Source organism: Rattus norvegicus, chromosome 6 (assembly GCF_021556685.1).
Source record: "Rattus norvegicus strain SHRSP/BbbUtx chromosome 6, alternate assembly SHRSP_T2T, whole genome shotgun sequence".
NCBI classification, from domain to species: Eukaryota; Metazoa; Chordata; class Mammalia; order Rodentia; family Muridae; genus Rattus; species Rattus norvegicus.
In genome coordinates, this window is record NC_141539.1 from 95095412 (window position 1) to 95119349 (window position 23938).

The following is a 23938-nucleotide window of genomic DNA, read 5'->3' on the forward strand; positions in this document are numbered from 1 at the left end:
AATTAAGTCTTAGACGATGTAGAATAATTTGTACGTGTAAATGATTCCATCTTTTAAAAGTGCTTGTGTGTATACTATGTGTGAAAATGCCCACAGAGGCTAGAAAAGGACATTTGGATTCCATGAAACCAGAGTTACAGGCCGCTGTGAGCAGTGGGGTCTTGGAACTGAACTGCGGTCCTCTGCAAGGGCAACCAGTGCTCCTGGGCCCCGGGCCATCTCTCTAGCCTGATACATTATAAGCTTTAATGTGCTATTTTGGGGACTCAAAGGCAAAGAGTGAAGCTTCTTATGCAACACTGCTCACGAATTCATCTTCCTCTGTGTCCTGGGGAAGCCCTGGATGTCTTCCTGTCTGGCAGGCACAGCTTTGAAACTGAGCGGCCATTGGGCCAGTGTCTAAGGAGGAGGATTGATTTTTTTTTTCAGAGCACAGCAAACAAGAGATGCCAGAGGGAGTTGCAGGGGCCTCGTAAGGACGAGCTCTGCTGCAGGGTGAACCCTGCGAAATGGTCTGCTCTTGTCGGGAAGATTTTAAAAACAGCCAAGGAGGATTGCGGAGAAGGAAGCTGTTTTCTCAAACGACCAAGCAGGCAGGCGGAGTCACAATTATGCCCAACGGGTGTATGATTTATAACAAAAGGTGGCTTCTTAAGCATTCTTAAGAGTGGGGGTAACTGCTGTCCAGGGGCAAGAAACAGATCTGTTTTGAAAAACCTCCTTTAAAAAGAATGAGCCAGCTCCCTGCATCCTAAGGATGGTTGTGTGTTTCCTTGCCCAATCTCTCACTCTAATTTAGAAGAACATCATGGAATAATTGTCAGCAACTCTCATCAGGAGACCTGATAGTCCTTACACTTTAATTAGACACACACTCCCAGAGGACCGGAGAGCACATCCCTCTAGATCCAGAGAGACCTGAAGATCTAATTCAGAGATGTCACATGTCAACATTAAAGGGACAAAATAGTGTTTTCTCTTCTGGGTTCCAAAATTTATCCTCATCTTTCTCTCTTTCTTTGTGGTAAAATTTATCCAAATTTGGCCAAATTGGTATGATTTACCTACGTTGGGGATTTTGTGCTAGGAGTGGATGTTCTAATTAAGTTAGGTTTTGGAAAGGCTGGGATGCTCTAAGCAGGCAAAACAAAGCAGAGGCATGGAAAGAACACACTCCCAGGACACCTGTTTTCCATAAAGGATAGTTTCTCAAATGTTTAATTTATTGCTGGATATATGATATTAAATGTTATAGACATAATGTTTAGACCCACCAAGACCTTGGAGGAGGCACGTGGGACTGGCATCAGACCTGCATTCAACATACAGTAATAGTGCTTCCAGCCAGACAAAGACCACAGAAGCACTAGTTGTAGGAACTTAAGGGTTCTGTGGGTTTACATAGAAAAGAATCGAAGCCGAGAAAGGCAGGAACAAACACATCTAAGTCACGAGCTCAGCCGTGGCCGGACTGGAGACAATGGCAAGATCGGTTTCTGGTGGATGAAACAGAGAATGACAAAGCTGGGTTTTGTTTTGTTTTGCTTTGCTTTAGTTTTTGATTTTTTAAAATGTTTTAGAGGTGCACAAAGAGCAAAGTGTATGCCATGGGTCAGAGTTGTCTTTAGTGACGTAAGCGGTCATCTAGGATTGAGGGGATGACTTAGCACCGACCACAGACCCTGTACTGCATTGAGGATGAACCTTTTATTTTCTAAATAGGGTTGTTCTCTGGACAGCAGTAATTAGGAACTGAAAGGCAAGTGTGCCACTATCCCCTGGTGTGCTGGCCATAGGAGTAGGTGACTACAGTGTCCCTTGACGCTGTTCACCTGAGAGGTCTCTTCCTTACAACTTCCATGGAATGAGCCATCTCAGTGCACTGGGGTTTTAAGAAGAAGTCCTTAGGCTCACCTAAATTATATTTATAAAGGGATTCTAGACATGTGCTCCTGAGGCCATTTGACGTTCAGACGGGCGGAGGCAGGTTCTGACTGGACTACTCAGTACCTCAGGGTGGTTTCCTTTGCTGAGCAGGAGGAGACGCTACTACTATAAGGGCAGCATGACGATGAGCATCTGCTCAGGTGGATTCTGGGAGGACGGCAACTGGGACATCCCATCCAGGATTCTTGAGAATCCTTTCTTTGGTGCCCAGGGCCCACAGTTAGCAGAAGTGCTGGATGGATTGTACAGCCTTGTGTAAAACACGGCTCTCTCGGATTCCTGTTTCTTTCTCTCTACTTTCCTTCCTAAGATTAGATCTGGAGGGCGGGAAAGCTATTAATCAACTATGATGGCTTCAGGCTAAATTGGCCTCAAGCCCCTCATCTGTAGGAACTTTTGAGGCTCTCATAAATCTCTGACACTCTTTCTAAGTGACAATCCCTCCTGCCTAGAACATCCAGAGTCACACTGGAGAGAAGGGACCCCTTTAGGCCAGAGGTTCTCGACCTGTAGGTTGTGACTCTTTTGGGGGCTTGAACAAATCTTTCACAGGGGTGGCATGTCCGATCTCCTGCCTATCAGATATTTACATTATGGTTCACAACAGTAGCAACATTACAGTTATGAAGTAGCAATGAAATAATTTTGTGGCTGTGGTCACCACAACACGAAGAACTGCATGGAAGGACCACAGCATTAGGGAGGTGGAGAGACACTGCTGTAGACTAAGTGCTTGCTTGGGATGGGGGCTGGGGGATGTTGCAGGGTTTACATATGCTGGAAATGAAGCCACTTCTACATCTTCTCAAAGCAAAGAGGCTAGATTCTTTTTGACAAAAGTCATCTGTGGCTCTGGGAACATCAGCATCCTATTTCTGGCCAGTGGAGAGACAAGGCAACATCACAAGCAGCTTCATGCTGAAAGGAAATATTTACACACCAGGTAGACTTGGGGTAGATTTCTTTCTCTTTCTGAAGGCAAAGGCAAATGACACTTTTCTAACATCAGCACCATAGTGAGCGGTGCCACAGTGTCTGGTGTCTGAAAGAGCTGGGTCTGAAGTGTCACTTCACCTCTCAGAGCTTAGCTGCCCCAACTCGGGTAGGATAACCACTTCCTCATATGGTACGGTAGCTGGATTAGTGGTCCATCCAAAAATACCCACATCTGAATCCCCAGAGACCTCTGAATGGGTTACCCTTAGAGGGAAAGGGACTTTGCAGCTCTTTCATTAAGATGCTTGATGTGTGCAGACTATCTTGGGCTGCCCACGTGGGACCACGGTTATCACAAGGGATCTTACGTAAGGAAGGCAGAGTCAGAAGGAGGCTAGAAGATGTTGCTAGATCTTAAGATAGAGGAAAACGCCTTGAGCCAAGAAAGGAAGGTGGGTGCTGGAAGCTGGAAATTACAAGGAGATAGATGCTTTTCTAGACTGTCCTAAAGGAACCCAGTCCTGCTGACACCTCACTGTTAGCCCAGTAGGATTCTGATCTCAAAAAGTGTAAGGGGATCAAGTGTCCTGTTTTATACCATTAATTTTACGGCTACTTGTTACAATAGTAGAAGACTAACACGGGGGCATGAGGACCATTACCTCAGCAAAGCAGGGTCCATGTGAGTGAGTGAGTGGTGAGTGAGTGTGTGTGTGTATGTGTGTGTGTGTGGGGGGGAGTGAGAGAGAGAGAGAGAGAGAGAGAGAGAGAGAAGAGAGAGAGGAGAGAGCGAGCGAGAGAGAACAAGAGAGAGTGAGAGAGAGAGGAGAGAGGAGAGAGGAGAGAGAGCGAGCGAGAGAGAACAAGAGTGAGAGAGAATGAGAGAGAGTGAGAGAGAGAGGAGAGAGGGAGAGGGAGAGAGCGAGAGAGAGAGGAGAGAGTGAGAGAGGGAGGGAGAGGGAGAGGAGAGAGAGAGAGAGAGGGAGGGAGAGGAGAGAGAGAGGGAGGGAGGAGAGGAGAGAGGAGAGAGGGAGAGGGAGAAGGAGTGGGAGAGGGAGGGAGGGAGAGCGCATGCGCACGCGTGGGATCTTGACGTCAGTGGCAGGCACAGAGATGTAGTGTAGTCTGTTTAACTGTCATGGGGGTGGATAAGTTTTTCAATGTATGAATTTATAGTAAAATGCAACAAATGTGTGTGTGCATACATGTATGCACAGCACGTAGAGGCTAAAGGTAAGCATGTCTTTATATTTACAGACAAGTGTCCTTGACGGGCTTAGCTGGCCAGCAAGCCTGAGGGATCCTGGTTTCTGTCTTCCTGGGTCATGCTTACAGGTGTGCGTGTGTCGCTCTGCCCAGTTCTTTATGTGGGTGCTGGGAACCTAATCCAGGCCTTTATGCTGGTTCAACATGTGCTTTACCAACCAAGCCACCTCCTGGCCCCATAATGAATAGTTTTTATATGATTTCTCTATTATACTTCCCTACCCCCAAAATATTGTGTGGCTGCCATGTAACTGTCATTCTTCATGGAGTTTTTTGATGGACAATGAAGGAAGCTGTCAGCAGCTTGGCATGAATGATGTAAAGTCAGTCTGAGCTGAAGGTTTCTGGTTGGTTGGTTTGTGTTTACTTTGTGGTGCGATTCTACGGAGCCTTCCGAAATGTGCTTCACATCCCCTGGGGGCTTTAGATGGGAATCTTTCCACAACTCACTGCATGTTTTAAAATTTCATAGACGGCAGTGCGGATCTAGTAGGGTGTACCTTCTTCTTCTCTTCTGGTTGTTTCACCCTCGCTCACTGCCCTCAACAGCCTCAGCTTCTCTCAATCTCCCTCCTCTTTCCATAGATATGACACCTATGTGTCTGTGATTTCATGTGGCACAGGCTCACTTAACTCACCTATGGCCATAGAAGATCCTTATCCCTTATCCCTCCATTCTTTTGCCTTCCCCACCTAGAATTGCAGGCCTGGACTACCACACCTGGCTCCCAGCCTTTTCTCCAATGTGGCTGCTGGGGTCGGAGCAATGAGTCGATGAGTTTGTGCAGACTGGGTACCTAGGAACCAATGAGCCTAGACTTTGTATCTTTTCCCCATGCTAACCATAGTCCATTCTTCTGACTTCATGGTTTCAAGATGGTGTTCTAGACTGAAGGACGGACAGCTTAAAGAGGAGAGCTGTTGGGGCATGTGCAAAAGAGCAGTGAGGTCCCCAAGCTAAAGGAGACAGCTGTCCTCTGTGCATCTCTGTGAATAGGAGGCTAAGTTGGTTTCTGGTATGACCTAGATGGTCAGCTAGTCGGAGTTCTGGAATGATCAAGTTTACTGTTGCTGTCAAAGTAGATTGCAGAGGTTTTTGCCTCATACATCACAATCCTATCTGCTTGGATTCTCCCCCTACATCTTTCCCGGGAAGTATTCCTCCACCTCCTTAGATCTTGACCGCCCCATTCCCCACAACCCACAATGTGTTGCAAGTTACTTCGTGTGGCTATTAGGCATGGAATAATCATGGTAGTAATTCTATGAACACATATGGCCAAATTCTTTTAGAAACATTTTTATTTTTAGAAGTGACTACCTATTATTTTAAATTAAACCTTAAGGTAGAAGAATTATGGTGATACACTACTCTGGAATGATCCACACGCTCCTGGCATACAGTCTATCTGGAAAGCAATTGGGGAACACAGGCCAAGGACCTCAAAAATGCCCAGAAGTAGCTCTAGGCCCATGAACCTGTCCAGATGAACCTTCCACAGAGACTAGAGACAAAGAGTAGGTTTTGTGTAGAGGTCTTAATCCTACACTCTGCTCAAGGGGGAGCAGTACCTCCTCTGGAAGACTGCCAGGTATGAACACTACAGAATTTCCTGGCCTTGGGAGGCTCAGCAGAGTAGAGTCCCAGGAAACCTTTCCTTACGGTGAGCTCAGGGCCCCAGGGGTATCACCAGTGCTGTACCTCAGTCCCTCTAGATAATGACAGGTAAGCAGAAGGTACTGTTGGCTCAGGTGGGCAGAAGGGAATCACGGGGCAATGAGCAGGAAGTTCCCCGTCAGCTCTCAGCCTTGCCTGATTGTTTTTGGTGGAGGTAACAGTCTGTGGTACAGAATGAGCCTCAGAACACGCTGTGTTGAGAAGGCCTCCTTACATAATGGCTTCAGGACTCTTTGCACATGGCTTCAAAGGCAGTGCATAGTCAGGAGAGTTACTCGATGAGTTAATTAAAACCTTCATCAACAACAAACAAGAACAACCAAGTGTCTGAGACTTATTTTAACACGTCACTAAACTACTTCATTAATGTCATCTTTTATTTACTTACTTATTCAACTACTTGTATGTGCTGTGAGGGAGCAGCTGGCATGCCTGTGAGGACAGAGGACAACTTTCCAGAGTTGGTTCTTTCCTACATATGGGTCCTGGGATTGAACTCAGATACTCAGACTAGAGGGCTCTGCCTGCTGAGCTACCCTGTCAGACTCAATTCATTAACATTCACAGTTGCTTGTGTTTATATTTCTTCTTAAGTCAGGAGAGTTTGGTTGAGATCTGGGACTGGGTTCATTCAGTGTCCGTCCTGGACACATTCCCAGTGACCTGCTTTCAGTGGGCCAACCTGATTTGAACCTAGGTAACACTGCATTTCCCATTGATTTAAATTATTGTGCATTGTTTTCTGGACCAATTTTCTTATGTATTTGTTGTCTTTCCTTTGCAGACACATGTATGTTTTTTAAAGCTCCATCTCCTTTTCTAGCCTCTAAGGGGGACAGGGACTCTACACTTCCTACCTACTGTGTGTCACCGCACCCACTTATCAAATCGTCTCTGATAGACAGACAGAAACACTCAACTTTGGAGGGGAGGATGATCAGAATTCACAACAATGCACACACTTGATTCCCCCCATGTAACATCGCCTCTGGGTTTTGTGACAGAGCACTAGTGACAAGTGATTTAAACACACACTTCATGTATGCCATTAGTTTGGGCTTGCTGTAAAGTATGAAATGTGCCCTTCTGAGATACTGACCTGTTTGCTGTTCTGAAGTTTGGAAAGACGTTGATCCTTGCTAAGGACAATGTGAAAGACTATCACGAAACAAAGCTAGAATAAAACACCCAACCGCCCCAGCAAAACAAAACAAGAAACTCCAAAGTAAACTTTCCAGAAACTGTAGAAATAACAGGAGAAACAGTAAATGCAACAGACTTTTTAGATCTCCATTGCGGCATTTCCTCACTGACTTTTAGAAAACCGAAAAGGATCTAATGAGACAGGCTTCTCCATTGTAACAGATTGGTCAAGTCTCCTTTGAAATGACAGTTTGCTACATGTCCCCTCACTTCCTAAATCTGGGGTCACTATGTAAATGAGGGAGAACAAATCGAACAAAACAAAGTGTGGAGAAAGAATGTGTGTGAACTTTATTTCATCATGAGCGAATCACTTCTGGGCAGTAACAGAGAACACTGATATATCTACATGGTGGTTGGGGTGACTCACAGTCACATACATACCTTATATATATATATATGCACATAGTATATATTATATAAAATTCGTGGAGGAATGGATTTCTACAATACAGTTTCTTTGTTCGTAGAGAACGTGGTCCATTAGTTTCACTTAGAAAATGACCCCCAATTCTGTAACTGTGGTACCGGGGATCGCAGATCCACATCTTGTAACTAATACTAGACACCGGTATCTCATGAACATTGAAAAGAGACTAAGAAATGTCACCTTCCTGTGGGGTGAAAGGACAGACACAAGTGTTCAGGTTGTTAGTAGCTGATTTGAGTATAATAGCCTGCGTTCTATAATCTAGTTTGAAGAGAAACAGTTTCCAGACAGTTCTGTTGACAGATAACAGTTAACCCTGCCACAGCTCCCCCGAACTGTGGCTACGGCACCTCCCATCTCATCAAACCACCTTCAGCACATGGAGCAATGTGGCCAGCACCATGGGCCTTCTGCAGCGCTGTCAGAAAGAACTCTTGGAGGCCCTTAGCATTTAGTATGGTATTTCAGGAAATGAGGCAACAGCTCTCAAGCTGGTAGGTCACCCCAGAAGGAAGGTGCCAAAATGTTAGGTCTGGGGAAAGAGCTAGATGTCACACCACTGTTGTCTTTGTGGGTGCAGGTCATGTGAGTATTTCATCCTTAACAAACCTCTTCTTTGAACAGTTTCACTCAGACTTAAGCCCACTCCCCCAAAGCATTGCTTTCCCAGCTGTGGGTCTTTCGCCCCTGCTGTGGGTCTTAGAGTTGTGCTTGTTTTGAACCATGTGAAGCATGTTAGGGGTGACTGACACATGCTGAGGTTTGCGAAAGGCTGGAGAAGCCGCCACAGTTCTTTTAGCTAACATCTTGACTTTGAACAAAGACGACATCAGAGATTAGTTGTGGCAAATGCCAGTGGGATAGGAGATGATTTAATCCACGAGTAAAACAACACCCAAAAGTCCCAAAATGCTTTGGCGCCAGCCACACATACCCTTCATAGGTTTTGTCTCATGGGCTCCCGCTGCTTGTAAGATAAAAAAACATTAATGCCTTAGAGGTCGTACCAGGCCATCATATATATATGCAAACCTTCTAGACAGATCGTCTCCAATGACCAGAATAGTTATAGTACAGCCAAGAACCATATGTCCTCTAGAGAGATAATGTTGTACAGTGGCACTAGACAGCCTAATCACCCTAGAGGGACTGTCAAAGACCCACATGGCGAGATAAAACAGAGTTCCTGGTCTCTTCCTGTTTGGTGCCCACAGGAAATCTCAGTCCTGGTGCTGATGGCCTGGGCTTTGGATAGGAAAGGAAGGAGTCCGAGCTGGTTAAGCCAGAAGAGGTCAACAGGTTCTAGCACCCCGCACCCACCAGAAACATGTTCAAGTCATACAGATCTACGGCTGGAAAGAATCTAAATTCCAGCCCCTTCGGGAGCAAGCAAGAGCTACAAAGACACGAGAATCATGTGGGCAGAAGCGGCCACTAGTGTGTCTTGGTGGAGGGGGAGGCTGCTCTAGAGCCTAAGGACCTCCATCTTAGATAGACACGGGCACATTCAGGCTTGCACGTTCAGCTTCTTCCACGGTAGCTTAGAGTGTTAGCAAAGGAAGCCATTGGCACTGCTGATGTGGGGTCTCTGCTTTGCTCACATCCACACCTCATGGGCCTTCTAAAGGCAGGAGAGGGACACAGTGGCTCTGGGGCCGGAGACAGTGCAAGTCATGGAAAACTTGAGGGATGTGGTACTGACGGGGTTACCTCCAGGCTGCCAGCCAAGTTAGACGCCACGAAGTTCCCGCTCTGAGGGATACTGCTGAAGGGCCTTACCCTCAGACGTCTGGAGGACCAGTGTCTTGCTGTAGGGGCTGACTCCTGTTTTGTTGAAGGCCTTAACGCGGGCGTTGTATGTGCTGTTGAAGTGAAGGCCGTCCACTGTGCACATTGTTTCTTTTCCAACATACACTTCCTGTCAACAGAAAACGGGACACCATTTAAAGTGAGTCATCACATGAGGAACAGGGAGGGAAGTGTTGCTCAGTGGTTAGGTGGCAGAAGCCATGCAGGACAAGTGAGCTCCCTGGAGAGACAGCCCACAGCCTTGCTCTACTAGGACACTGTTTGCTGAAATGCCCAGGATTGTCCCATGACAAGCATTTGTGGGCCATGTCTACCTGATTAAAATTTTCCTTTCTTTGATTAGTAGGATACTGAGCAGTGGTCTGACCTCTTAAGGCTGCTGCATGGCCACACCTTGAAGATACGAAGGAGCAGCCTCAGGGCAAGCTTTAATAAAATCAAAAATATTTCCAGATTTTTAAAAAAAAATGTCCTTAGAAGAGACTGGTAAGCAGGCGTATCATTCTCAAAGACCAGTTGTTTTAAAACAATATTGTTTGAGTCAGAGCTAGGGACCATTCTTTCTATTGCCTCTGTCAGCCGAGCAGTAAAATCCTCAAAAGGTTCCTCGATTTCTGTCGTATCAGCAAGCCCTTTGGTGTTTGCTTCTGGGATCGCAGCTGATACTTTCCTTAGAGCTTTCTTAGTCATCATTAGCTGAGCTGCTGCTCCAAGCCATTCCCCTGCACCCATAAGCTTTCAGATGCTAACTGTCTTCCCCTCTTTTGCCCAGGCATCTTAGATAACTCTCTATGAGTCAAGCTCTCATATATAGTCATTCATAGTAAAATATTACCTTCACCTAGGCAGGCTTTGGCCACTTGAAACCAATCATGAGGAGTCATAAGTATTTTAATTGGCAGGAATTCCCATGAGGGAATCCTCATTTCCTTCAGCGTTCCTTATAATCACTGGAGAAGCAAGTTAGTACAGCTTTGCTATCTGCCCGACCCAGACCTGAATCTACAAGTTACGGGGCTGCTTAATTTATCGCTTAAAGCCTGTTACCTAATCTGTAAAACAGGGACATTAATATCTACTCCTCGAGATGGCCACGAAGGCAATCTAACTCTGTATATGTAGTTATTGTCATTTAAAAGGGCTCAGTAGCTTACTCGTGATCAGCGGCTAGGATTTAAAAAGCTGTAACTGGGAGTTTGTGGCTAAGGTTATGCGTACATGTGGTGTTTATAGGGAATGTAACACCTTGATCCATCAGCATGGCTGGTACAAAGCATCTTTGAAAAGCATAAAACCATGAGGGTAGACTGTAAGCTGTGTTCCTAACTGACGCGAGGATTATACTTAAAGCCGTTGGCATAGAGGTTTGCACACAGTATGGAGGGAAGGGGGAGGAAGGCAGAATGACATTTCAAAAGCTTAAAATAAAGCCTCGCATAATGCACTTTCCACACAGGTTGGGGCCTTCTTCCCTTAGCCCTACACTTTGCAGAGGTTTGCTGTTGTAAGAACATTCTGCGTTCAACACACAGCTCTAAAGCGGCAGCTCTCTGCTGAGGTCCTGGACTAGCCACAGAAAAGCCATTGCTGTGGCAGCTAGGAAAACCTGCATGGGACACTATTCATTCAGAGAGTCTGATTCATCTGTGCATGTGAATTACCTAGGAATCATATGACAATACACTTTGGTTCCCACAGGTCCCTGAGGTAGGGTCTGAGACTTTGCATCTTTTAACATGGGGTGAAGCCAGTGCTGAATAACTAGATGGGTCCTTGAAGGGGTCATGTCCTAAAATAAGGGTGACCCCTTCTTATGGCGGTTGTGGCATAAGTGGAAGGGACCATGTGAGAGCTGTGGTTAGATTAGAAGGGGCCAGAGGGTGACTCCTTTTAATCCTGAGCTATAAGGAGAGAGGAGCCAGCTAGCTGGTGCTATGATTTTTGAGTGAAATGTCTGTGAAAGGGCAGCTGGAAAAGAAATTTCTCTGTGAGAAGATGAGTGGCTTAGTTGAATGTTAAGTTTAGACCAGCTTCAAAGTGTCAAAGTGGAAAATTCTCCATAGGTAGACATTTGGGCCTGACTATCAGAAAAGATGTGGGGATGAAGAGACAGGCAGGGAAGCGTGGTGAGGCAGCAGGAGAAAGAGAGCCTTTGGAATAGCAATAGCTTGAGGTGATATCCAGACACGATGAAGGAGGGCAGCTGTTTCAGGGAATGAGGAAAATAAGGAGAGAAAAAAATAATAAAAAATGAAAGGCCAAGAAAACGAAAGAGCTGAAGAGGCCAAAGAAGTAAGACGCTGACCAATACACAGACTGCTTTGCGCACACGCATGCACACAAGCACGCACACACAAGGGCATGCAGGCAGGCACACAACCCACAAGACTCCTGTTTTGGACAGAAAGACACTTGATTTTCCATGCCAGTCAACACATACATAAATAAAGGGAGGAATTCTACCAAGGTAGAGAATCTTGAGGAGATCTGTATAAGACACCTCCTATTGAAAGGATGTATATCTAACAGACGAAAACCAGACAGCCTTGTGGTCTTGGAAGCCAGTGGGCCCTTGGCTAGTAACTGGAAGAAAACCTCATCTTCTGAGGCTTGTGGTTTGTTTTGCCATGCTGGCATGGGCTTTGGTACCCAGAAAGCTGCTCCTTTGTGTGGTTCCAGCATGGGACCTTCCAGGAATGAAAGCTCAGAAAGACTGAGTGGGGTAAAAGAAGGCAAGCTGTGAGTGTAGGAGAGAGGAAGAAAGTTCTCTGTCTCTGTCTGTCTCTGTCTGTCTCTGTCTGTCTCTGTCTCTGTGTGTGTGTGTGTGTGTGTGTGTGTGTGTGTGTGTGTGTGTTGGCTATTTTGGTTGTCAACTTGACTACATCTGGAATTAACAAAACATCAAAATTGCTGGGCACATCTGTGAGGGATTTTTGCTTAATTAAATTATTTGAAGTGGGACGGTCTACCTCTAATCTGGACCATATACCCTGCTGGAAGCCTATATAAGGTCATGCAAGAAGGAAGCCTCTCTCTTTGCCTGTCTGCCCTCACTAAGTCCATTCCATCAGTGGCATCATCATCTATTTACTCAGGCTTCTAGCATATAATGAAGACCAGCCGAGACACACAGCCTCATGGATTGAATTACTGGGTTCCTGGGCTTCCCATTCATAGTCAGTCATTGTTGGATTAGCTGTACCACAGCCTATAAGTCACCTAATACATCATATACATATATTTTTTCTATAAGTTTCTGTCCCTCTAGAGAACCCTGACTAGTACAGTGCATTTGAGACAGAAGCAGGCACGCACAGTCAGGTAGCCACATAGAGATCATTATTCTGTGGGCAAAACAGCCATGTCTTGCCCAAAGGCAGCTTCATATCCAAGGAGAACCAAGCCCTCCCAGTGTGGTCAGCACTTCCTTGTTTTGCAGAAATAATAACTTTTAGGCACCAGTTCTGCCTGATGGAAAGCTAATCCAGAAGACGAGGAAGAAGAGGAAGAGGGAGAAGAGGAGGAAGAGGAGGAAGAGGAAGAAAGAAGAAGGGAAGGAAGGAAGGAAAGAAGGAAGAAAGAAAGAAAGAAAGAAAGAAAGGAAGAAAGGAAGGAAGGAAGGAAGGAAGGAAGGAAGGAAGAAAGAAAGAAGCAAGAAAAACAACTGGACAAAATTCTAGAAAAACTCTTCACAACAAGGAGGCTGTAATAGAAGAGTTTGCCAGGTAAGAAAAGTGTCAGTGGAAGACATTGGAATCTGTCATTGTGGACACAAGGTTCGGGCAATGCTTGATGGCACTATTAGCAGTAAATCGTGACAGTGGCTGTAAGGGCTAATGTTGCAGGCTCATCCCTGCTACAGCGCCATGCTGATTTTACAGACTATTTAATGGAGTCTAAGCAGCAAAGTGCCACATACACACTGTTGTCTTTGGCCCATCTCCCTGGCACGTGAGAACCCGAAGGCTCAGAGAGACAATACACAGGCTGTACCACCCAACTAAACCGTCCTTGTGAAAAAGCAGGATGATTTGAGAGACTCCATCCATCTTCGATGATACAAGACAAGAGATCCCCGCAGGGCAGCCCAGCTCCAGGAGAGACGGGAGAACCAAGTCAGGACTGCACAGCAGGTCCTCTGAGGGAGCTCCTGGCATTGCTTCATAAGTAGTAGGTCATCTACTTACCCGGAACTGACCACCACTGCCATCATCCAGCTCCAGAATGTAGCCATCGGCGGCCACAGTGGACAGAGGGGGCTGTTTCCAGGACAGCGTAGCACTGTTGTTGTGGGTGCAACACTCCTCCAGCTGGAGGATGGGGGTTGCTGGGACTGGAGAGGAAGCTGAACAGAAATTAGTGCCACTCTAGCTTCTGTTGAGTTACAGCCGTTTCACTATCTTGTAAGGGTAAGCTTCCCCCTCACAAGCAAGTAGTCTCAAAACACACACACACACACACACACACACACACACACACACACACACACACACACACACACACCTGTCTCTCTTCCCATGCATCCATTCACGAGTGCCCTTCCAGATCTTGTGCCCACAAACAGGAGCAGCAGTTTTTGAAATTTGGTAACAAGTGACAGACTGGGAACTTCTGAAGCACGTGACATTCTCATGGCAGTTGTAGCATGGGACAGTGAGAGGTCATGTCCACTTGTTTTTCAGGTATAGGACAATTTAGCTGTGAGCCCAGAGGCAGATCTGAGTGTGACTGGAGGCTTCGGTGTTTTCAAGTCTTGTGAGATGTGATTGGCAACCCTCTCTAATTTAGACTGATTCTTTTATATTATTTAAAACCATAGAGTTGCTGAATCTTCAGACACATGGACGTAAAAATTCCAGTTGATAGCCTCCATTCCCAATATGGGAACTCAACATACATAGCTGAGAGAAATGCTTTTAGCAGATTTTTTAAAAAACTTGAGTATTTCTTTTTATTTTATGGGTGTGAGTGTTTTGCCTACATGTATGGATGTGCACCCCTTGCAAGTCTGGTGCTTGTGCAGGTCAGAGGGAAGGTGTCCGGGTGTCCTGGAACCAGAGACGCAGACAACCGTGAGCTGCATGGGCTCTGGAAACAGAACCCAAGTCCTCTGCAAGAGCAGCAAGTGCTTTTCACCACTGAGCCACTTCTGTAGTCTCTTAATTAATATTTTAAAAAAATACAAAACCAAAACAACGACAGAAAGTACCAGAACATGCCCAAGGCTCCATACTTTAATTACAGGAGAGAGCACTTTGGAATTCAAGTTTGGCGACATTTAGGTGACACGCACACATATTAATGATGGAACTTGTGGTATGCTGCACCAACATGGGACTTAGTGAGTCCTGCACTAAGTTAAGGATGTTCCTGTCAGTCACCCAACCAGGATGTGTTGATTAACGGCTGCTTAGGAAACAGGGTCTGTGGTGGATGACCTAGGAGGCAAACACAGCTACAATGTATGTGCATGATGTGAAGGTGAGAGAGGCCACCTTATGCTTGGGAAAGACTCCCAGTGCAACCAGATTTGAGCTGCATCAAGCGTTCCATAAAACAAATTAGGGAGTAGCTAACTGAAGGTGATCCATTCGGAACAAAGTCCTGCTTCAAGTTTCAATGGTGTAGGGCAGAACCTTCTAAGAGACCAATGACTTCTGCAGCCATTGAGTGCCCAGAGCATCTGAATTTGGAGGAAAGGAAAGAAACTCTTGCTTTTTTTTTTCCATAACAAACTCCAGGACTCCATGAAAAAAGGAGACAGAAGACGTAACTTTAAAGGCTATAAAAGCACCAGGCAGAGACAGGCATCACTTGGGTGTTACCACTGAGGGCTAGCTTGAGTCTATTCGTATGTGAAGCTTTCTTTATTAAAACTATGTCTCGTTTATAAATGGAATATGTATTTTATGTTTATGTGGGATTTAGCCAATCGGTTGATCTAGACATGCGGATGAATCTTCCTGGGATTTTTATTCTGTTAGGAGTATCATGAACCCACTCCTTGGACCATCTGCCTCATCAGCCCCGTATCAATCTTTAATTTAATTCAATGATGCTGGGAGCAAGTATACACTCCATCAATTATAAAATCAAAGACTAAGACCATGAAATGATTTCAACTTAAAGCATACAAATGCCTGCAATGTCCGAGAAGAAACGCAAATCTCCCTGTTAGACAAAGACATCATCGAATAAGTAAAATGCATGATGATACACAGAATTAAAAGAGTACACATGGAGGGAGCCACGGCTTCAGCTGCATATGTAGCAGGGGATGGCATTGCCTGACATCAATAGGCAGACAGGCCCTTGGTCCTGTGAAGACTTGGTTCCCCAGTGTAGGGGAATGCCAGGGGGTTGAGGTGGGAGTGGGTGAGTGGGATGGGAAGCATCATCATAGAAACAGGCAGGGTGGGAAAACGGGAAAGGGATAACATTTGAAATGTAAATACATAAAATATCCAATAAAAATAATAATTGAAAAACCCACCAGGACTCCGTTTTGAATCCCCAAGAGGAAGACTGTAAAAAGAAACAAATAACTTGGGGGAAAAAAAACCTGTCACTAATGCTCAGGTCTTGATTTTGTCTCATATTAAAACAGGAAAATGACCAAAGTGGGTGAGGGTGGGGGTACACAGAGACAGTGGCATGTCTAAATTGGACCCTGTTGCTTGTCTGAATCTGATTCTCTACAAACTAAGAATTAGTTTTTCTTTTTCCATATTTATCTATTCCTTATTTACCACAGATGATGTTGTATATGAAAAGCAAGCATGTCCAAGTTACAACCTTATTAGCTAAGAGTTGGGTTGATATTTAGAAAAATAGATCTTTTTATGGTGGGTGTTTTCTTACCCTATTTCACTTTATCAGGTATGAAATGAGTAGTCTATAGGAAATGCAAAGCATTTTCCATCGTTCTGTATTTCATGGCTTGGCTATGGAGATAGCACAGCGGTTTCCAGGGTGAGGTTGAAGAATGTGTTATTTTATTGAGATGTTTGTGTCTGGGGCTTCCCTGACTGTTTTGTGTTCATTCTGAGACATCTTTGGTTTTCCCTTTATAAATGCAGCATTTAATATCCTCTTGGCCTATACCCCACGTGCTCTTGGATAGTATGCTGAGACTCGTGCTTCCGTGGCGAGTCTGGTGGAAGTGAGGCTTGCAGCCGTGTTCTACAGTGGTGCCCTCTACAAATGTTTTCAAATCCCATCCTTGGGAGGCTGCTCTCTCCTTATTTAACTCTTACTCTAATTCTTCAGGTCAGGAACACTGTCGACCCTCCACAACAAGCTAGAATGTAGTGAGGGAGAAAGGAAGCTGACTCCTCACCCCACCCCACAGACCATAAAGCTTAAGGGGTGTTTTATGAACACCCAGGGGTGGTAAGAGGCCCACATGCATTCACCTATGGGATTTTCTCACAGCCACCTTCTTCTTGTCTCTGTTTCATAGACAGAGAACCTGAAACCCAGAGAGGTTTCCTGGCTAACAAGTGGTGGGACTGGGGTCTGAAGCCTAGCAGGATGGTTCTGAGGCTGTGGGCTTGGTGCACTGTCAACTGCTCCTGAAGCTGGGGCTCAGGGGATTTGAACTAGAGGATAGTCTTCACACCTCAGTCAAGTTGTTTCTTTTTGGATGGCAAAGGTCCCAAGGGTTACTGTAGCCATTGTTGCTCCCATTCAGAACTACAGTGTCAGGACGCCATCTGACAGCATCCCCTTCTCTGAAGGTTTACCTGTCCACCATCCATCCCTCTCTACAGTGGCCGAACAATGAAAATGGCATTTAAGCTTTAGAGCAGAGGTTCTCAACCCGTGGGTTGTGACCACTTTGGGATCGAATATCAGATAGTCTGCATTAGAATTCACAACAGTAGCAAAGTAACAGCTAGGAGGTAGCAATGGAGTAATTTTATGGTTGGGGGTCAGCACAGCATGAGGAACTGTATTAAGGGGTCACGGCATTAGGAAGGCAGAGAACCACTGCTCTAGAGGAAATGCAGGGCACTGCTAGAAAACTATCACTGGTCCACTGGGAAGGCATTCATGTTCTGAGGGGTCACTTCAGGCCCCAAACCTCTGTCTGTGGACAGACCGACTGTACATGTGTGGGAGCCTCTGCGTGTGGTCAGATTGCCTGTACATGTGTGTGTCTCCTGCCCCTGACGGCCTCCTGCAGCTCTTTCCCTGCCATACAAAGGAAAGTCAGCTCAGATCACTCTGCCCTTGCCTGTGACCTTGGAATATATCAAGGGATGTTGCATTCAAGAGGAGTTAATGAAGATTAATATATCCCCAGGGAAGGAGAGGCACTTAAAGAACGAACAATTATTCGATCTATGTGCTGGGAGGCGGGTGTAGCTTTGGGTCACAGCTTTGTCCTGGTACGAATTTAACATGCAGGCATTTGATTTTAGCAACATGACTTAACTGCTCTCAGTGCCCACACAATCCTAGGGTAATAGTCTTCAAAGAAAGTAGAGAACTGAAACCTACTCTCACCCATACAGCAGAACCCTGGGCAGACTACAAAAAGACGCTCAAAACTCTGTCCCCAAGACCCAGGGAAGAGTTGACATTACCAACAGAGAATTCAGAAAAATATCCTTAAAATGATCTCTAATAAACGTGGCAGACAAAACGTGAATGCCATTTTTATACAATCAAAGACAAGGAGCTCAGATGTCACTCATGGCGGTTTGGAAAGAAGGTGAAGTGGTTTTCTGATTAAGGTACAACCGACACGTGCTAATAATTCAGGCATCTGCAGAGTCATGAAGTCCAGTGTTCTCAAGATAGGGATCACCTGCCGAGGGTGAGAAACCCACAAAGGGACAGGCAGCTAAATCCTTAGCTATGGAGGCACTGACCCCAAGCTTGATGAACAGCAATGCCAGGACGAAGTCCCTGGACTTCACAGCAGCCTGTTCTCCTCCACAGTGACAACGGAACACCTGTGACGTGATTTCACAACCGGGAAGGTGTGAACGGTTTTTGTCAAGGAACAGGCAAATAGTTTTTGCATAAAAAGTCAGAAGTTTAAACGTATACTTGAAGTTACTTAAAATTTTCTTTGAGTTGCGACTGTGTCCATGTAACATCGTTAGAAAAACATAGCTTTTACTGACAAGTAAAACAAAACTTACTGATAAGTTGTGAAAGGGCAGTTCATCAAGTGGACTGAGTTCCTTTAGAAAACAAACAAACTACAGTAGGCAAGGAGCAGCTCTGCCTGTGCTAACCAGCATCCCAAAAGCCGGCAGGCGGGGCTTTTCAAATGCAGCCAGTCAACTGAGACTGACCTTTGACTTGTTCTTTTCACCACATGCCTCTGACAGGTAAACATTATTCAGACAGAACGGGAGCAGGCTCCCACTGAATTGATTAAGCGTAAGGAGCACCAAGCAAGACTCACAAATTAACCAGGCAGAGAGAGAATAATCAAAATTGAATTAAATTAACAGTGTGTTAAAAAGAAAATTGACTCTCACGCCAGATGGTCTTTCTTTTAATGCCATAAAGAATTGCTCTGGATGTTCTGAGTGCCAGGTCCGTGGCTGGAATTAGGGTGCCCTGCAGTTTAGCCTGGAGTGTGGTTGGCATTCCCTGCTGTGTATACGGACTTGAGCAACCCCCCCCCCACATACACACACACACACACACACACACACACACGCAGCTTTCCCCTGCTCTTACCTCTGTGCGCATCGCTAAGTGAGCATGAGACTGTGCAGTTTGCAAAGTATCTACTTTTAGGATTTATTTATTACATGCAGACTTGAAGTAAGAGGTGAAGAATGTAAATAAATTTCTCCAGTTTTTAAGAAAAGATTTTACTTTTGTTTTTAATTATATGTACATGTGTGGGTTCGCAATGTAAATGCCTAAAGAGGCAGGAAGAAGATGTCAGATTCCCTGGAGTTGGAGTTTCTGGTGGCAGTGACCCACCTGACTGGGTCCTGGGAACCAAGCCTGGCCCTCTGCAAGGGCAGCGAGCGCTCTTAATTGCTGGGTCTCCTCTGCAACCCCGAAAGGTATTGTTTTCATTTTTGAATTGCTTGAAAGGCTACTTTGTTTAAGACAGTATTTCACCATGTAATGCCCACTGGCTTGGAACTCGCCATGTAGACCATGCTGGCCTGGAACTCACAGACCTGCCTCTGCCTCCTGAGTGCTGAGTAGACAATGTGCCACCATGCCTGGCCGTTTCTTCAGTTCTCAAATGTTAATATGGTGGAGTGGGAAGACAGAGCCATAGTTGTCAAGGATTTGAGTGAGGGTGGGACGGGTTGACTTGGAATGCAGGTCTTTCTGTTTTGTTTTTGAGATGGAATCTTAACTATGAAGTTTTCGCTGGTCTGAAATCAAGATCCCCCCCTCCCCGCTCCCCATAGCTGGGCTTACAGATCTACATCCTTTCGCATGGTGTTGGAATAGGTCTCCATTGACTGTGGTGGTAGTTGTGGGAATCCACATATGTCATGTCATAGAATTATCCATACACCCCACGAGTGTCAACTTCAGTTATTTTGGTACTGTATTGGGGCAGTACAAAATGTAACCACAGGGTGGGAGATGGGAAGGGGATAACTGGTACAAAAGGCCTCTTCTTACTATTTTTGCAGCTTTCTATGAATGTATTTCGAGACATGAAGTTATAAAAAAAAATCAGAAAACGGTCTTCAGTAGATGACTCACAGTGCCATTAATACCATTACATAGCTGGCTTGGATTTTTAATTGTAAGTGCTTTCATTTCCTTTAGGTGCCCAACATTAAACACACACACACACACACACACACACACACACACACACACACACACGAACCAAAACTTCAAACCGGTCTTGCCATATTCTGTAGTTCTGTAGTTCTGTAGTTCCATGACCTAACCTTTACTTTCTCTCAAGTTTCATTTCTCCCCCAGGCTGGCAGCCGTCCTCTGGCTCACCCACACTCAAAACCGGGCACACTCTCTCCACCCCACAGGAAGCTTTCAACTCAAAGCCAGATTTCCTGGATATTTGACACAATCTGGGGGTCACTGCTTGTGGGAAGGGCTCAGCTATCCACAGTGGTGTTTTAAGTGCCCTCAGATGCCAGAAGTGGGCATCCCAGGTAAACTGCCTCAAGTGGGCCCTGGGAACTGAACGCGGGTCCTCTGCAAGAGCAGCAGACCGTTTTCTTTATTTCCTCTTCCTCTTTCCTTTCTAATTTTTGTTTCTCATTCTTCTTTTTTAGACAAAGTCTTACTACGTAGTCTTGCCTGATGTGGTTCTCACTGTGTAGACCAGACTGACCTTGAACTCACAGAAATCTGCCTGCCTCTGCCTCCTAAGTACTAGGATTATAGGAGTGCACGCCACACCCAGCAGCAAGCGCTCCCAACTGCTGAGGTCATTCGTCTAGTCTCACTCTGGATGGTATAACCTTCATCACAGGGTCATCCACAGTACTTCAAACAGCAGCGCCTGCTCAGGACAGTGTGCTGACCCTGGGGACATAAGGACGCACCTTTCACTTGCACGAAGTCCAGCTGGTGGATGGACTGTAGCAGAGGACTGTTGTCCAGGCTCAGGTCGAAGTCCGTGGTCATCCTGGGAGTGAGTGTGCCTTTTCCCCACTGGTCCTCAGTTAAGTGAACTCGTCTGATGAGGGCATCTGAAATCTAAACACATCAAAGAAACACGATGTCACCCTCAAACCACAACACTGCTCCTGGACTCTCTGTCAGTATTACCACCCAACCACAGGGACCTCAAGCCCTTCCCGTCTCAGTGTGCTTGGTGAGAAAGACTGGCACGACTAGAGTGGCCCACAGTTTCTGAAGCAAAGTGGAACCTTTTTCTCGAGTTAGAAGGAGGGCATTATAAACAATTAGCCTCTGTTAGCTGGTCTCACATGAAATGTGCTCATGGATCTATCACTGAGCTTCCAAATGCTCGACCCTAAGAGCATGCTTCAGTGGAGACTAGTTCATTCCATAGAATCGACAGCTCCACCCTTCTGTTTTAAGGTATGGGCAGCCAGACAAAAATTCCGGAATGAGGCCTGCAGGCCAGAGAGGCTGTTCCACACTAGCTTCATGTGGCTCTCACTGACTCTTTGGGAGAGACCTCTTTTCATTTCTTATGTTTGGTTCTAACTATCACTCTTGGCTGATTGCAGAATGTGAACTGGAAGAGATCTACGTGTCCCAGCTTAGTAAAAAAGCGCCTCGTCATTGATATCAAACATGCAATCAAACCCCAGCTTACACTGTAGCTCTTTACAACTGAGAATGAAAAAAAAGTCCTAAACAAGCAACCTCTCTAGTACCACTGGGAAAATAACTGGGTTACTGAGCAACAGGAGGAGGCGGCAAGGAGGGAACATTCACACAGACGTCAGCTAACAGAACTGCTCAGATCTATGAGGGGGGAGGCCCGATTCTCAGGCGAGACAATACTCTCTTCTTTGGGAGAAAGTACAGAGAATTATGTTCTCATGATTAAGCACAGGAAGGAAAGCCTCCGGTACCCTCCTTCAGCCCATGTTCTTCTCAGTCTTGATGCATAGGATGTCAGAGACTTCCAGGAAGTCAGTGGAATTCTGCAACAGGCTCTCGAACACTCCCTGAGTGTGCAGGCAGGGTCTGCTATTGAGCGATATGGGGTAAGCCAGTCTGCTAGATGTCCCACCTATGTGTTCTATACTCAGTGGTATGGGTTATCTGGGACAGGAAGCGGAAGGTAGTAAACTGACCTGCAGGAAGCCACTGGGGTCGTTCTCCTTAATCACTTCCAAGCAGTACTCCATGAGGCCCGTGGTCTGGCGCAGTTTCACTGTGCAATGAGAGATCTGGTCCCGGACCACCTAAGGTTGGCGAGAGAACAGAAAGGTGGGTGCGAAACAGCAGAGGGGGTCCCTCACAGTAGAAAGTTCCTGCAAAGCAGAATCCAAGCGCATCATGGAAATGCATCCACATGGAGGAGAATAGTGTGTGCTGCTTTCTGAACGAACAAGGTCTCTGGAGGACAGATGGGTGATGTTCTTACCGGACATTGCTAACAGGACCCTTCAGAAAAGGTTACAGAAGTCATAATATTGACACTCCTGTGATGGCAGGAGTTGTCAGTAAGAGACCTACAGCTTCTACAAGGCTACTGGCTGCACTCACCCTCTTTCCAGGCCTGCTGTTTCTTCTAAGGGGTTTCCCCACCTGAAACCCAGGGGCATTTTTGCTGTTGTTGTTGTTGTTGCTGCTGCTGCTGCTGCTGCTACCATGGGTAAATGCTGCTGGCTATGTAAACATCCCAGTTAGTGGGATAATAACAGGAATGATAGCAATTATTCCTACTACTCCATTATAGGGTATTTAATGCCTTCATAGTTTTCTCTCTGCCCATTTCTCACTTCTGGCTTTTATTGTTACATTGTGATAGTTTATGACGCACATGTACTAATAAAGATACCATTCAATACTCTAAAGTTTTCTGTCTGCTTTAAAGATTTCCTTCTTAAGGAAAGTTGATTGTTGCTGTGTGAGTGTGGGGCTCTTTGCCCACTCCTGAGAAGCTTTCGTTCTGCCTAAGAGGTGGTAATTCTCAAGCAAGCAGAACAGGGATTGGCTCCTCAGTGATCTTCCTGGTGGTTTTTTGGGTGAACTGTCGCTGATTTCCACGTTCTGAACCGATATTTCCTACCTTACGGAGATCAGCCAACTAATTAGATCTTTTACGAGTATAAACACTTTGTAAGGTCTAAAAATTTTATTGAATTTTTAATTAAAAGTTTTGCAGCCAGGCAGTGGCGGTATGTGCCTTTAATCCCAGCACTCGGGAGGCAGAGGTAGGTGTGGATCTCTGAGATTGAGGCCACAGAGTGAGTTCCAGGGGAAAACACTGGTCAAAAAAACCAACAAACCAACCAAACAATCAGGAAACAAACAACAGCTCCCCAAACAAAAACCCCAAGACCCCCAAATGGCATGTATGTGTGTGGTATGTATGCATGTGTGCATAGATCCATATGTGTAAACCTGTGCATATGGAAGCCAAAGGTTGACATCAGGTGACTCGAGCCCAGAGATCACCAATTCAGGTAGTCTAGCTCTCTGGCTACCACAAATCCCACCATCTGCCTCCCAAGTTGTTACTATTAGGTTCCAGGCACCACACCCCCCCAGCATGTTATGTGGGTGCTGGGGACCTGACTTCTGGTCTTGGTACTTTATCCATTAAGCCATCTCCCCGGCCCGGTGAGGAGCATGTGTTTTACTCTCTGGTCAACTCTTCTCTCAGCTCGCTTACCCATTAGTTTTCTGCTTAGACCGTTCTTCCTTCTTTTTCTTTCTCGTCGTTTTGTTGAAGTTGGTTCCTAGGAAGCAAGGATGTCTTTTCCCAAACCCCTTTGAGGTACACATTTCTGGGCTTTGATGCTGGTGACCCAGAAAACCATTTGGCACTGTGTTTGCAGCTGGCAGCAGTCAAGTCCCTTTCCTGGGCATTGTGCAAGTCACAGGAGTGACAGAAATAGGTCCTGGGAGAACAGTCCCCCTGTTTTCGTCTGCACTGGAGTCTAACCCAGTTCCCACGGGATCTGTCTGTAGCCCATGAAACCAGGGGAAGCTTTGGGAATTTTACCAGAAGAGCGATGGCCTCTGCAGGACAGCAGGAACCT

At 45.8% G+C, this 23938-nt stretch overlaps 1 protein-coding gene and 1 long non-coding RNA gene across 25 annotated transcripts in view; one reads left to right on the forward strand and one right to left on the reverse strand.

The window, feature by feature from the left end:
• Positions 1-22744, forward strand: part of LOC148005292 (uncharacterized) — a 46544-nt gene extending 23800 nt beyond the window's left edge. The window contains exons 2-4 of the long non-coding RNA XR_015622434.1: positions 19169-19312; positions 19904-20019; positions 20519-22744. This is a non-coding gene — a long non-coding RNA (uncharacterized LOC148005292). The remainder of the gene's footprint in view (positions 1-19168; positions 19313-19903; positions 20020-20518) is intronic.
• Positions 1-23938, reverse strand: part of Trim9 (tripartite motif-containing 9) — a 99713-nt gene that overhangs the window by 14385 nt on the left and 61390 nt on the right. For 6 of the 24 annotated variants that reach the window (XM_087552167.1, XM_087552168.1, XM_087552161.1 and 3 more), the window contains 4 exon segments: positions 22022-22132; positions 20792-20945; positions 13457-13614; positions 9240-9378 (listed from right to left, as the gene is read on the reverse strand). In XM_087552167.1, the coding sequence (XP_087408293.1) occupies positions 9240-9378; positions 13457-13614; positions 20792-20945; positions 22022-22132 (562 nt within the window). 24 annotated transcript variants of the gene reach the window in all.